The sequence below is a fragment of the Solea senegalensis genome, linkage group LG11, assembly GCF_019176455.1.
Source record: "Solea senegalensis isolate Sse05_10M linkage group LG11, IFAPA_SoseM_1, whole genome shotgun sequence".
NCBI lineage: Eukaryota > Metazoa > Chordata > Actinopteri > Pleuronectiformes > Soleidae > Solea > Solea senegalensis.
Genome location: NC_058031.1, coordinates 6,788,000 through 6,803,303, shown reverse-complemented (window position 1 = coordinate 6,803,303; position 15,304 = coordinate 6,788,000). Strand labels below are relative to the sequence as shown.

Genomic DNA, 15,304 nt, shown 5'->3' with positions numbered 1-15,304 from the left:
CGCTACCGCTGAGGAACAACGTGTATTTGCAGAAATAACAAAAATAAGTCCTCACACTGAACTGAGTGAACTGTAGGTGCAAATTGCTTAAAGGCTCATTTTCACTCGGCTGTGTGCAAGAACATTGGAAAAATCTAAAACCAGACATCATTAACACCTTACAAACACGTTTATTTCAGTTTGCTAGACAGCCCGCCCTTCGTGACGTCAAAGACGTGAGAGAAAAATCTGCTTCACACTTCATGTCTTCCAAGAGGGAGGAAAAACACAGATGCAAAAAAAAAAAGAAAGAGAACAGTCCCGTCTTCTGTAAAAGCAGACATAAAGGAAGCCAACGTGTGGGTCATGTGAATTACTGTTAACGCCACGTGTGAAATCAACAAGTCAGCCGACTGCCATCAGGTCTCAGGGTACAAACACTGATCAGGTCTGAAGATTTGTGTCTCTCAGAGCATTCCAAAGGAATATGATTCAACTGTGAGGTCATTCAATGCTAATTTGCAAAAGCAAATCCAGCTGAAAACAATACAACCGATGTGAAAAGGCTGTATGAAGAAAAAAAAGTGTGATGGTCGGGTATCTTCCATTTTCATGCACTCAGATTTTCCAGGTCTGTGTCTTCCCTCTTTGAAGGAAAATGGAGTTAAGGAGACTGCCCTCGTTTGCCGTATTACAGGTCATCATCTATAAAAGCCAAGCCTCCAGTAGGGCACTGTTAATGCACAGTGAGTTTTTCATTTGGACATTGTAGAAGCACAGCAAGTTCCGCCTTGGCTTCACCGGTGGATCCTTGTGAAAAGAAAGACAAAGCCAGTGTCACGTGACAGCGAGGAGCTATAGGTCATGGGATACAGACTATATGGCAGCACTTCTAACGCTTTGGCTGCAGTGCCGAGCAGGGGCACAGTGAGCAGGACGAGTCCAGTGCTGCCGGACTCGCTGACCACATCAAAGGCTCCTGCTGTGTGAGGTGAAAGGGAGAGGAAAAGGATGATATCACTTGCTCAGCAGTCTGTCTGCTGTAAGTGGAGCAAATATTGTGAAAGTAGGACTGCTGTACAGGTAACACGGCCTTTTCTAACCGGAAATAGAAGTTTGCTTGTATTAACTGTCAACTGTCAAAAAACAACATATATATATATTTGGCATAAAAAATAAATAGAAATAATAACAGAACTCAGGCCCATGTTAAAGTTCAGGTTGAATATTAAAATCTCCAAGGCCGATAAAATAAGTCATCAGCTGAAATGGCAATTATTTCTTATATGAACTAGTAACATAAATGATAACAATAAACATACAGTATGTTCCATCTCTGTGCCATGTGCACAGTGCACATATAAAAAACTTCAGAACAGTGAACATTTTTCACTTCATTCAGCCAGTTACTGAGGCAGACCAGTTTGTTTGCATTATCAGGACACAAAGAAGCTCACTTCTTTTGAATGATGTGGCCTGGAGAGTGAGAAGGGTTAAGTGGGCCGTTTATGGAAGTCGCTTGGCAGCTGCAACCACATGAGTCCAGTCTTTATCACTGAAATGCACTGTGATGCCCAAGAAGTTGTCGTTGTTCACAGAAGTCCAGTGGTCTCCTTATGAGAGCGATGTCCTTTGCTTGCCGCGCTCTCTCATCCTCATACCAAGTGTGTATCCTCGATACGATGGTTCCTCTCGAGGGGAGATCGTAAGAGGTACCTCCCGACGCAACGCCAGTGACAACACTAATTTATTTACATGTGTATTGTATACTAATGTTCCGTAATATGCTCTGGGCCGAACACAGTAGTCGCTGCCACGTCCATCACTGAGTTGAAGTGTGTAAGGACACAAATGAAGCAGCAGTACACCAACAGCTCCAGTTTCCCCGCAAGCTAAAAACTGTGATCTTCTCTAAGAAATGAGTGCAGAAGAGCGACTCACAATCTTCAGTTTCCAGTCCGTCTGATTGCAGGATTAAATGGCAAACGCACGCTTAAAATACTGTAGCGCTGACAGATACATGTACACTTGGGTGGTATAGGTCCCTTGAGTTTACCCAAAACACACCATTAACCATGATGTATAAAAAGTGTAAAAACAGAGGGAAATTCATACATCTCCTACACTGTAATAAATGAATGTTCTCTCCATATACTGCAGTGCTCTTTAGTGTCATGTGCACTCTTCTCCTCCATCCACACAGCCCTTCATCTCGGTGCGGATGCTCAAAAGGTCCCGTTAATAAACATTAAGAGAAAAGGACGAGCAATGTTTCATTCATTTGACGATCATCGTGAGAAAAGCCTCAGTGGTAAGACATACGATTGCAATAAGCATTTCATTAAAAATGATTTGTGAAACTAAATGATGTGGGTAATGACTATAACAACATTAGAATTCCCTATATTTGCACCTCAACCCCCTGACCTGCCCTGGGATCCAGTGTCCCTGACACAGGATGACCGGTCCCCGGCAGCTGCCATGTACACCTACTGCCTAAATCCATCATAGCTGGGGGAATCAGGACAACACAAATGCATGGGCATAAAAAAAAGTGAAACCATGAAACACACAATTGAATGCCATAAAATCTGGTCAGTTAAGTTCCAAACCATGCAGCACAGACACGACAGAGTTGTGAGATCACAGAAACAACGGCAGCCATAAATCAGAAATAACTTGAGGGAGCGGAAATTGAGATAATCAATCAAGAGTTTAACCCAGGACGCGGCTTGTTAAACCATTTCCTGAACAACGGGACGTAAAGATGACAAGAAATAAGCTGTTTATGCAGGTCAACAAAGATGTGACATGTACATGTCATATTGCACATGTCATTTTAGTGACATATGGTTCAATAAGTTTGACTATGGCTTCAGATTTCTTTATAATCTTCTGAGTTATCCTGAAACATCTGACCTTACAATATATCAACAGCTTCCCCACTGTAAAACCATTCCTTTGTGAATTCTTACAAGAACACCAAGTATTATTAAACATCTCAAGACAGATCGTCGAGTGCCTACAGTATATGTGTCTTCTTCAACACCAAGTGCTGTACCTCTCATATGACGATGGAGACATGAAGGGATTAGTGTTGCCTCATTTACTGGAGAAAGTACTTCCCTTTTTGACAGTGTTGTAGCTAAGCCCGTCATCATCAGGACTATTTAAAGCCAAAAGTAGAGGATGACTGTCACCGAGGAGGAGCTGAGACATTTCACAGATGTTGCGTTATAATCATGTATTTATACATTAAACTGCAATTAACCTTTTTTTTTTTAAGTTCCATTTTCCCCCCACATATAACCCTATATCTGTTTCTTCCTCTCTTAGATTCCTCAAGTGAGTTATGCCTCCACGGCTCCCGAGCTGAGTGATAACACCCGCTACGACTTCTTCTCCCGGGTGGTGCCCCCAGACACCTATCAGGCCCAGGCCATGGTGGACATTGTGAAAGCCATGCGCTGGAATTATGTTTCCACTGTCGCTTCAGAGGGAAACTACGGAGAGAGTGGCGTCGATGCATTTATTCAAAAGTCTCGAGAGGACGGTGAGTCCACCTTCAAACATACCCGCAGGCGCCCTTGTTGATTCAGACTGACGTGTTTCTCGCTGGGTGAATCTCATTTTATGTACCAAAAAGCACATTGAGAGTTTTTTTTTTTTTCCTGTGAGTGGACAAGCAATTCAGTCAGTGTTTCAAAGATAGAGTAAGCTTTTATAGTCCAAAGCACTTACTGCTGGATTCAGTGAATGCCTGCTCATGGTCTACGAGCTATCCCTTCTGTGTTTGTGCATCTGATGCTCTACTCTACACAACCACGGCTCTGTGTGAGTGGCAATAGAGCAAAGGCGGAGCCACACATCTCCGGCCAGTCACTGACGATGGGTGGACAAGGACAGAAGGAGTGAGATGTGAGTGTGAGAGTGAGAAAAAACAGTACTCTGGGTAAAGCTGCAACTTAACGATTTCTTAACAGATTTTCACGTTTCATCGAGTAATCGTTTGGTCCAAAAATGATCCGTGTTTGTCAAACCTGGAAATGATGACGTTCTCGAGTTTCTTGTTTTGTACACAAACCTAAATGATTGAGTTTTAATGATTTCCTAAGGAACAAAGAAAATATTCACATTTAAGAAGCTAAAACAATATGAAATCTGGTTTCAACAACGAAAAAAAGCTTCAAACCGATTCAACGACTATCAAAATAATTGACGATTCATTTAGCAATTGTTTCAGCTCTAACTCTGGGTTTTCCATTTCTCCGTGAACTCGCCCATAGAAGGGACACAGAAACAAGCACAACAGAGGATGAACAAACACGGTAAACATTAACTTACACACAGGGTTATATAAGAATGGTGCAGGAGGAGTTAAATGTGTGTACTGTACACAACAGGTTAATAAATAAGTCAGTTACAGGTGTCAAGATAACTACGACGAACATTCGATCGGTGTCAGCTTTTAATGGGAAACAATTTGTCACTTCTTGCAGCAGTATGTCTCCCGGCATGAGACACAGTTTAAAACAAATGGTGATATTATAAGTGGCAAATGTGTTTACAACATGTTGTGTAAAAATGTTATTTTTTTTTACAACACGCTGACAATAAGCAACAACAGTTTTCAAAGACATCTCACATGTAATCCGTGGTGCAATCTGCACTTAATTATATGCATCCTTTGCCGGAGAGATATCAATGTGCACTGTCGACTGTTGAGCAAGAATAATACTACAATCTGAATTCTTTACTTGAAACCTGTGTTCATTTTGTCAAACGAGAAAAGATGATGACTGACTAAGGCTATATTAACATGCATATTTGTTAACGAAAAAAGACGAGACTAAAACTGAGAGAAGAATCTCTCTTTATTTTCATTAACAAATTGAGGAGACAGATATCCAGCTGCGACGCCTTCAAAATATTCTGAATGAACGGGGCTCGATATTTGGTCGCACGTCTAATTATAACGAGTGTATTTTTTTACAGGTAATTATGATATTTATTCAGTAATTGAGATGTGCGAAACACTATTTGACTGAAATGATAATCTTAATGTTTTGAATTTAACAGGTGTTTTTGATTTTTTAGAAAATGAAATTCTGAAATTAGACTACAATGGGGAGACTTTTAGTCGACTCAAAACTTCAAAATTAACAAAAATGACAAAGACTCGTAAGGACATTTGAAACAAGACTAAGAATAAATACAAAAAAAAATGTGTGACAAAATGAACACTACTTGAAACTGAACTTTATACTATTGTTACATTTTTTTTTAAAGAGGAAAAGGTCCAACACAGGTATATTCAGTAGACGCAAACGGTGGAATTGAAAATTCGAATACCGAGCACTGACAATGTGAAAGTGAGGCTGCAGAGCAAGCCTGGGGCAGCAGCAGAAGAAGAAGATGGCATTGTACAGTGTTGGGAATTTGGAAGCTGCCAGCACATGCTCAGCCTGACCCCTGGCCCTCTTGCAACTGAATGTAATCACTACCGACGTGTTCAATACTCACTGTGCCACGATGTCCCTTTCTTTCCTCACAGCTCTAAGCTGCTGCCCATCATCAGTCATTGTAAAGCAGCACCAGCAGCAGATTACTCCTGCAGAGCCCTCTAGTCTGCCCAATTCAGCTGCCTATTTGCCTAACAATCCAAATAAAGGGGTCTCAAAACCCAACATGACAGGACCAGTATGGTTTTTTTTTTTAAGCGTTTTATCCTATTAAAAAAGTTAAAAAAAAAGAAAAAAAAAGGAATGTTTCCCCAATGAAGCATCCTTCATCGTTGCATCCCATCTGTTGTTTGCCTTCGATGATACCGAGTTAACGAAACACAACATAAAACAGTCAATAAAATCCCACCCATTCATACTGCTCCAGGGCAGATAATAGTCATTCCATGTTATGTTACATTATGTATGTGAGCAACACAGATCACAAAATGTGTAAATATGACATTTTATGAGGAAAAATTATGTTTAAAGGCACGTTTAATGCATGTGTTACTCACATAGCGATGAGGGGAATGGGGAGACATTCAGCTCTGCTCTCGAGACGAGACTGGCTCACAAGATCGACGCGGTACAAGGTTTCAACCACTATTTTAAAGAAAACTTCAAAGACAAAACATTGAAGTTTTCATTGAAAATCTCAATCTCAACAGCAACGTTTTGACGTAGATGAAGGCCACATTGATGTAGATGATGCAAGTGAATGGAAATATTAACAATAATTGGTTACACTGTTGGTGTACTGAGTGGTGGGTGCTGTCAGTATTATAGATTAATATTATACATGATTATAGAAAAACGACAAAATCGACATTGGATAAGAAAGAATAAGCCAACATTATTCATTAAGAATCAATAATTCTTCTTGAACAAGGTCATTTAATCTTAGTGATAGGATGCATCACACAGTTCATACCCAGCACTTGTAAAACGGCATGCACCAAGTGGACTTCCATTTGTGCATAAATGAATCCGAAAAGGACGGCCGACAAACTAAAGCGGGACTATTCAATTCCAAACTCAGTTGGGCGGCATTTTCAAACCCAGATATCTAGCTGAGCCAGACATTTTCTGCAGCCAGTAAGCAGCAGGTGTCATCTCAAAGTGCATAAAATCAAAAAGTTGCACAATAGGATAAACATAATGTCATATACCACCCACAAACATCTCTAAAGTGCCTTTAACCAAATACAAAAGAACTACCAGTGTTCTGTAGGAATCTTTGAGGGACAGTGAAAAGCGTTTCTCTAGTTATTTCTTCAGTTATTTCTAGTGGAACCACTGGCCGGGCCACTAAGAAGTTGGTTATGGGCCGCATGTGGCTAGACTGGAGCTAAGGGATATACGTAATGTCACATGACAAAATCCATAAAGACTCAACTAAATCACTTGAAAACTACAGGTAACTGTTTAACTCTGCTGGCACTAAAATTTGCATGACTTGCGTGCTTAGGTCAGATTTTGTCCGTTTTTCTGCACCTTCTGATATTATCCAGTATTTTTCTGAAGCTTTGAAGTAACACAAATTTGAGTCAATTTCAAAGATAGGTCTTTCTTGGAAATACGGCAGTATAGTGTATTTGACTGATGTCTCATCTCAAGTATGTAAATTACACAACTGATCCCTGCCGAGTTTGATTGATGCCAGTGTCACCCGCACAAAAGTGACACAGTGAAAGAAGAAGAAGAGGCTGAGTCCTCTGCTAAAAGACACTTTCTACAACTCAATCTGTTCAGGAAACGCAAGGGGGCAACAACAAAGACGTTGAGTTTTGACAAAAGACTTCACATTTCACCGTCACTACATTTAACCACCTGACAATGAAAGACAGACAAAAAAAACTCCCAAACCTGTCAACCGCACAAGCGCGGCGACAAACACCGCGCCATCTTTGCTGCTTTCCAGCGGTAAACAAGAACTCAGACAAAGCATCTGACAAGTCAGCTGCTGCTTCCACTGTGATGACAAAGGAAGCATTAACATGTCACATGCTGTGTCCATCAAATCAGGCTTTGATTGATTAAACAGGGAGGCACAGTCGAACTGTCAAAGCCACCACTTCTTGGCTGCTAAAAGGGTTTTATAGTTTACATAATAAACACAGCCAGATCAGAGCTGCCCAAATGTTCTATCTCATTAAGCGACCAAAGGCCTGACTCAGCAACAGTCTCACCCCCCCTAATGTCACAGAGGCCCTGTTCTCACTGGGATGCTCGGTGTGAAGGGAAGCTTTTTTTAGCTTTGCATCGCAGAAACAGTACAATTATTATTTTTTTTATAATAATAATTGCTCAAATGAATGCTCTTTGTGAAAACCAGCAGATGTCCACTGTAGAGCTGCGATGCCACTTTAATTATTACACTTTATTAACTAGAATCTTGCACATTTATGGCTTTCAAATAAAAAAAAATATGTTCACACCTGCTTCGAAATACATAATTATGTGTAATTTAGTCATACGCCCTATACATGTACAGATGAGGGCAATTTCGACACCTCTCACACGCAAGGCTGACTCTGAATACAGGAAAAACATTAATATTATATTATATTTTCTGTCAGAGATGCATCACAAAGTGAACCCATAATCATACATGTGGCGTGGGGAGACGAGGGAGTCACAGTGCAGCAGCAACACGCACACACACACGCCAGTGTGTAAAGTAAGTCTAACTGTTCTTAACAAAAAAAAGAAGAATAGAATGGTATAAATGGCATTGCATTCCAAAAGGGCACCTCATAGGCATTGTAGTACAATATTTCTTTTATTTAATATAAGTAAAAAGAAATATTGATGGTGAAGTATTGGTGGCTGTATATAGGTGTTGTTTTGGGGACATGGAGGTGGTGTTGGTGTTGGAATTGTGCCGGATAAAAGATGATACAAAGCCCCGCTGGCAGGAGAATCTCGGTATGATTTGAGCCCAGCTTGCTGAGCTTTCAAGTGGAACAAGAATTTATCTTGAAACTTACACTGTGTTTGATCAGACCGTCTGGCCCGTCAGTATCAGGAGTGTGGAGCAGAATCAGTTACTCACTGGGAGAGTTGATATCTCAAAGGAGGTCGCGAGATTACCTTCAGTGTTTCTGTGTCGGCAAGCGTGAACCCAAGGTAAAACAGGTGAGAACAGTTATTGCACAGAGGGACTGGTATGCTCCAAAGACTATCTTGTGTACTGTACGGTGAAGTTCAAGATGACTTAAAATATTTCTGTATAATCCGTCTTGTAAGAAGTTGATAGGTTAATTGAAACATTTGAACAGTTGGTAAATGGCTTGTATTTATTTAGCACATTTCTCCTCTTGTTGACCACTTAAAGCTGTTTTATGCTACAGTTCTGCCATTCACCCTTTCACTCAGCACATTTTTTTCACAATCACATCTTTATATTTTATTTTCTATACCCATTCACACGCAACTTGGGGTTCAGTGTCTTGGAACCAAACCCACAACCTCCCAGTTAAAAGATGACTCCCTCTACCATCGCCCACTGGGTGGAAATCAGGGATCACCAGTCAGGAGGTATGGATCTTTTCTAATTTCAGGGCAATCTAAATGAAGTTGTTGACTTACAGATAAAAATGGTGGCGATAAAGAAACATTCATGACTGAGGAGCAACTGCATACATGTGCATTTCTTCAAACATCCCTTATTACTTCAAACGTATTACTTCAATCATACTGTTGAATAAACAATGATTTGATCAGCTTTCTAAAGGAGGCCTTGCTGGGAACTGTTCATCAAAACACTGCATTGTTGAGCAGTAGTTAGAGTGAGACATCATTTGCTTGTTCGCAGGTTTATGTTCAGTGGAGTAGGACACAAGAAGAAGAAGAAGAATTACCAGCAGAGTCGTTGCAGAACAAGGAAGAAGGCCATGAATATTTAATGCCACACCATGTAGGCTTCACACACTGAGGCTGTTTGCATGGTCTCTCAGATGCGTCAGCCCATGAATATGGGCAGGCTGAATGATGTCATCATTAGGACTGTTTGCCAAAATGTGAGGGAGTATGGGAGATGATTTCATTTGCAGTTGCTGGACTGTTACTGAAAACTTCCACCTTCAGGGCACAGAACATTTTTCATTCACTGTATTTTCTTTTGGGGGTCATCCCGAAAGGATAACATCAATCAAACTTGCCAGTTCGGACTGAAGCTGGTTACAAAAGATGGGGGGGTCAAACTAATCGGTGTGTTGTATGCGGTTACCACCCCATGAATGCAAGACTCTCGTTGATGCACAATTATTTGCTCCCTCAGTATTTCGTACTGTTTGTGCTTCACTCTGAGATGCCGTTGTTCCCCCAGTGTCCTTATTAGAGAGTGTACAGAGCCTCTGCAAATGGAGCCCGACACACTGTGTCATTCTATTTTCATCTTGTGAAAAGAAGCATAATTTTCTTTTAATTGGTATTGCACATTTCACTTCCCTAATTCTACAGTCAGGTGGTGACACGCTGAGAAAGTAAGTACTAGGGAAATGTATTTCAGATTACCAGGCTGAAAATACTTATCCTGCTCATGGTGATTGGTTTTTTTCAGATTTTCAAATCACATCACTCCAGTTTGAGGTCCTGCAGTTTTTATTTATTTTTTAGCATTCATATAATTTGATATGTTTTTTTCCCATGTAATGTTAAGCTTGTCTTGTTCTCTTCTCGTCTTTCCACAACAGAAATACATTTTAAATCTCCTGTAATTCAAATATAAACAGTTTAAGCACACAGATTATGAGACTGTGGATAACTGCAGCAGATTGAAATAAGCACAAGTGTAATGTAAAGTCACCTGTTATCAAATAATCCAATTACTGGATATGACGCAACATACAAGTAGTGGAAGTAAACAAGGTTGGTGATCAATCAGCGAGGTTTATGTCTATTTTTAAATTTCTATTAAAAATTTAAATATTTACATTTCTAGAATATTCAAAAAGGACAAACATGGACATTCATACATATATACTAAGAGAAATGTTAAGAATATAATAATAATAGTTACGAGGCACCTGTTTTGTGGTGAATGGTTGAAATCCACCAAAACTCAAGACGACTTTGTTCATTTACAAAACGTGCAAAAATTCAAAATGGCTCACTTCCTGTTGAGTTGACGTCATGGTCCCTATAGACTTTGTTTGTCCGTCTTGGGCTGTGACATGTTTCCACTAAGTTTAGTTAAATTTGGTGCATATTAGTTTTTTGGCTCTGTCCTACCGGGTTTCAGCTTTCGTTTTTTGTGAATTTCTTTTATTTTTCACCAGTTCTGATTTATGTGCCAATTGGAAAAAATAAATAATAATTCCAATAGCCACTGTGTGCGTGCTCGGGCCCTCAATACACAACAACAAACATTTCAGGAGAGTTCATAAATCTCCCAAAATGTGTAAATCTCTTGTAATTCATGAGGTGACGAAAAAGGGGGTACCTGTATTTACAGCAATGATAGTGGGTGAGACACAGAGGGAAAGTAAAGGCTCATTATGTTGTATAATCTTTCTTATAATACTTATATTTGGTTTCAAATTCTCATGGTGAGTTTCAGTGAGACATGTGGCTTTGCAGAGTGGTTTCCTGCTATGGATATGGACACAATCTAAAAGGTATTAATGTGTGTCATTTTAGATGGCAGCTGCATTTACATCAAATCTGATCTGGAATGAAATAAGAAATAAATAGAATGTGAACAGTGTTGTTGGTAATCTGAACGTGGCCTTGGTGTCCCTGACTTTCCCCCAACTTTGTACACTCAAATATCATCATCTGAAATAAAATGAAATGAGGCATACTTTTACATTGTAATTACTATTTTCCTTTTTTCCTTAAATGACAACTGCAGCAGAGGGGAAGGATGAGGGCAAAGACAGCACACAGCAACAGAGATGACAGGTGGATTATGCAAATGTTAGAAATGATGGTTGCATACTGCGCCCTTTGTCATGAGGGAAATGTCAAAAGAACTGATTTGAATACTCATTAAGATGAAACTGTGTGTGTGAAAAAAATGTCCAAAGAAAAGTTTTTAGGGATATTAAATGCTTTTTAATATCTCTTCGACAGTATTTTTACATATCGCCTAAATGTATACTGAGTAATGATACTGCAACCATTATCAGGATATCACAATCAATACAAAGCTAGACAAAGTCTGCGTAATGAATTGATTATATTGCGACATGCTAAAAAAGAATTTGCAGCTGAGCAATTCAAAGCAAAGAGAGTCAGCACTATGCAAATCTGTAACTTCCACAGTATCGCAAGTTTCATGTATTTTCCTTATGAAAAAGATAGAAAGCACGTGAGGAATAAAGTACAAACTCAACATGTCGAACAAGATGCGCACATCTCTGGTTATCTAAAAAACATGTTTTTGCTTCTCTTGCAAATGAAGGGAGTGAATTCAAGCTCAACAGCTCAGATGGGAGATTGTTTCCTTCCTTTGAAGAAAAAGCAGATTGGGCGAAAGCTGTCTTACATTTTGGGACACTACACTGCACTCTAATGGTACCTCTGGTCACTACAGTGGCCGTATCTGAGGACAAAATCTTTAAGATAAAATTGTCAAAATTAATCATATCGCATTTGTTTTGAATGCTGCAGTGATGGTATGGTTGACCTTTTTTGTCCAGGATTTTAAGGGCGCGTTTGCAGATGGATTCTAAAGGTTTAATGGTTGTTTTATTAGCTTGAGACCAACTGGTAATACAACAAGAGAAGTGGGACATGATCATTGCATTTAAGTAGCTTTTAGCTGCCTCGACGGAGAGCGAATTTTGTATACTTTTGAAGTTGGCTAGATTATACTTAAGTGTTTTTGTCATGTTTTTGATGTGTTTTTTGAAATTGTGGGCCTTTGGATTTTCACTTAATTTTGGAGTTCTCAAACCCTAAATTCGGGAAGCTCCGATTTAGGAGCCGTCCACAAAGAAATGGCTGGTGGTTAAGTTTTTTTATGGTATTAGTTTTGGGAGACCTGAAACGATATGTTTTCCCAGAGTGGGGAAATGTTAAAATGCCGTCCTTGCCCAAATACACTACTTTAGGAAAACGATGATGTCATCAGTCCATTCTCTGTCCTGCGCTGGAATTCACTGTCCCCATCTTTGTCGTCGTTATTGGCATCCGTCTCTTGTGTGTGGAGATTGTTTGGCAGTGTTGCCAACGACTTTCAATAAAAGGTAACTCAAGTCAGCCTGAAAAGAAAAAAAGTCTGGAAGTCTGTAAAGTCACTAAATATAGTCACTAAGTTGTCAACACTGTTATTTGGTCTGTTTGCTTTACGATAACTCCTTTTTTTCCCCTGGCTCGGTTCATTTTGTCTCAGTTTCTGTTGTTATATATTATCTTTAATGTGTATAACGTCTTCTTCGCTGTTTTTGAAGTGGCATTACAGCGCCACTTACAGGCCTGGCATATGTACTAGCCTACAGCGTTTTGAGTTGTTTTGGGGGGTTCCACGTGAATGAAGACATGTCCTGAAACGACCCTGTATGTACGGGAAACTTTTTCAAAACGGCAAAACAAAAGAGTTTTCCTGCCATTTCTGTGTGAATATGACCTTAAGTCTGTTATATGACCATCCAGTGGATGAAGAAAGCAGAGGAGTGATGCATGATATGCGTGAATCTGCTGTTTATACAATGCATATTTAACTTTTGTTATTGAGTCTAAACCACACATTTCTTCCCAAAAAGAAAGTTTTGCATATTGTATCACACAGTTATGGGAAGTCCCTGGGACATGCCAGAGATAAAGCACATTATGCAAATAGCAGATCTGTGACAGTCTTGACAATCATTCTCTCTTTGCACACCTGCAGCTAAAACCCTTCAGTGATCTTCAAACTGACTGAGGAACCAAGTTCCAGGTGGTTGAAAGTAACATAAAGCAGCCCTTCAAAGTGCATTTGAGGCAGTTTTGAAGAGATGAAACCATTTGTGAAATGCTGCAAACTGTTAATCATACAAGGTAATGAACGGTGGAAACTAGAAAAGTGCTGAGTTGGCAGAGCAGCAAAACAATGGAAGTGAAACTTCATTAAAAAAGATGTTACAGTTTTATATTGCTTAATCTATTGGATTAAAATCTGACTTGCACACGTTCCTTCTTATTAGTAAAACAAGTTAAGTGGGTTGAGTTGTAAGATATTTATTGTCTGTGTTTAAATAGTTAACACAAACAGATGTTAAATTACTGCAGTAATGCCAGATAATCTTGTGAATATTTAAACTGTCCAAAAAAAAAGCACTTACAATATATCAGCACAATATAAGGGAAGATTCATTTGAGGATTTTTTTTTTCCATCACTGTATCACAGAGAAGCTGAATGCTCACCAAGGCTCGTCTGGCCTCCAAACGTAGACTGTCCTGGGGACTGACAGACGCAGCATTAAAGGGGAAGTCACTATATCACAAAATGGATGAACCTTCAGGTTGTTGGCTCTTGCTGCATCTATGGAGGGTATCTGTTAACCTTGGTGCAGTCTGACAGTGCAGCACATTTTGGACAGAAAAAAGGACAAGCCGTATTTTCATTAGATATACTGTACTTAAAGGAATACCGATTTGCATTTAGCTTTGTATTACTGGAATAGGGGTACTGTTTTTGAAAAATTTCGCTTCCCAACCTCAGTTTCCCCTGAGTCGAGAAATATATTCATTCTTTTTTGTGTTATGTGCCCACCAGTGACACTTGGTCTGAGCCTTAAAACTGCAACGCTAATTCTGCGCTTTTTAGACCCACTCGTAGGGGGGCGGGACCTCATTCCCAGAATGTAAACTGTGTCCGCCATCTTTGCTAACAGTTACACTAACAGGACCAAGTGTCACAAAGAAAAGAATGAAGATGTTTATTCTTTTCTCTTTCTATATATACATACATATATGTATATATATATATATATACATACATACATATATGTATATATATATAAATATATATATATATATATACACATATATATACACATACATATATATACATATATATACACATACATACATAAACTCTCTTAGCAGTGATTTAAATATGACTGACATTCATTTATATTTAAAAACTATGCACTACTCCTTTAAATAGAAAACGCCCTCGCACCCAACTTAGCACCCCTGTGCTTCTGACCAACAAAAGTCTGGTCTAAGTCAGTGCTGATACCAGCTACAAAGACGTGCTCACACTGACACACAGACAGAGTCTGCTCGTGTGTGGCCTGAAATCATTTCCTCTGCAGACAAGATTCCTCTGTTATTACCTCACACATCAGCTCTTATTACAGCAATCCAACAAGGTGCAAACTCACCTGACTTTAAAAGGAAATGGGAGATGACACTCTGATTGGTTTATTGCACGTTATGTCCAGAGCACACCTATGATTACTCACAAAAACAACCATTTTGGAACATTTTCTAGAATCAAAGCAGATTTGTGCTGTGTGATTTAAAGCATGCACGTAATGTATGTTCAGACTGCAGCTAAAGTAGATTGCTGCAAGGGATCAAATGCAGAAACAATTCAGTTCAGAGATTTCCAAACTTCCCATTCATTGTCAATGTAAAAACAGCAGCACAGTGCACACTGGTAGCAAAGCATTGCAATTGAGAATGGGGCATCGATCTCTCATCAAACGACTGGTTTTCAAAATAAAATGAAAGCAGCAACAGCAACTGCATGGCTTATTATCTTGTCACAAAGGGAAAGTTTCCAGACGAGCCACCATGTTTTGTTCTGGCTTGAAATAGGGCAGCAGCACCAGTGAAAGTGCAGCCAGTGTTTTGGCAGTTGTAGGAGGCACCTGTCAATCAT

General features: G+C 39.5%; 1 protein-coding gene across 2 annotated transcripts in view; it reads left to right on the top strand.

The window, feature by feature from the left end:
• grm4 (glutamate receptor, metabotropic 4) overlaps positions 1 to 15,304 on the top strand; it is a 168,486-nt gene that overhangs the window by 109,204 nt on the left and 43,978 nt on the right. For both annotated transcript variants that reach the window (XM_044039431.1, XM_044039432.1), the window contains exon 3: positions 3,316 to 3,532. In XM_044039431.1, the coding sequence (XP_043895366.1) occupies positions 3,316 to 3,532 (217 nt within the window). The remainder of the gene's footprint in view (positions 1 to 3,315; positions 3,533 to 15,304) is intronic.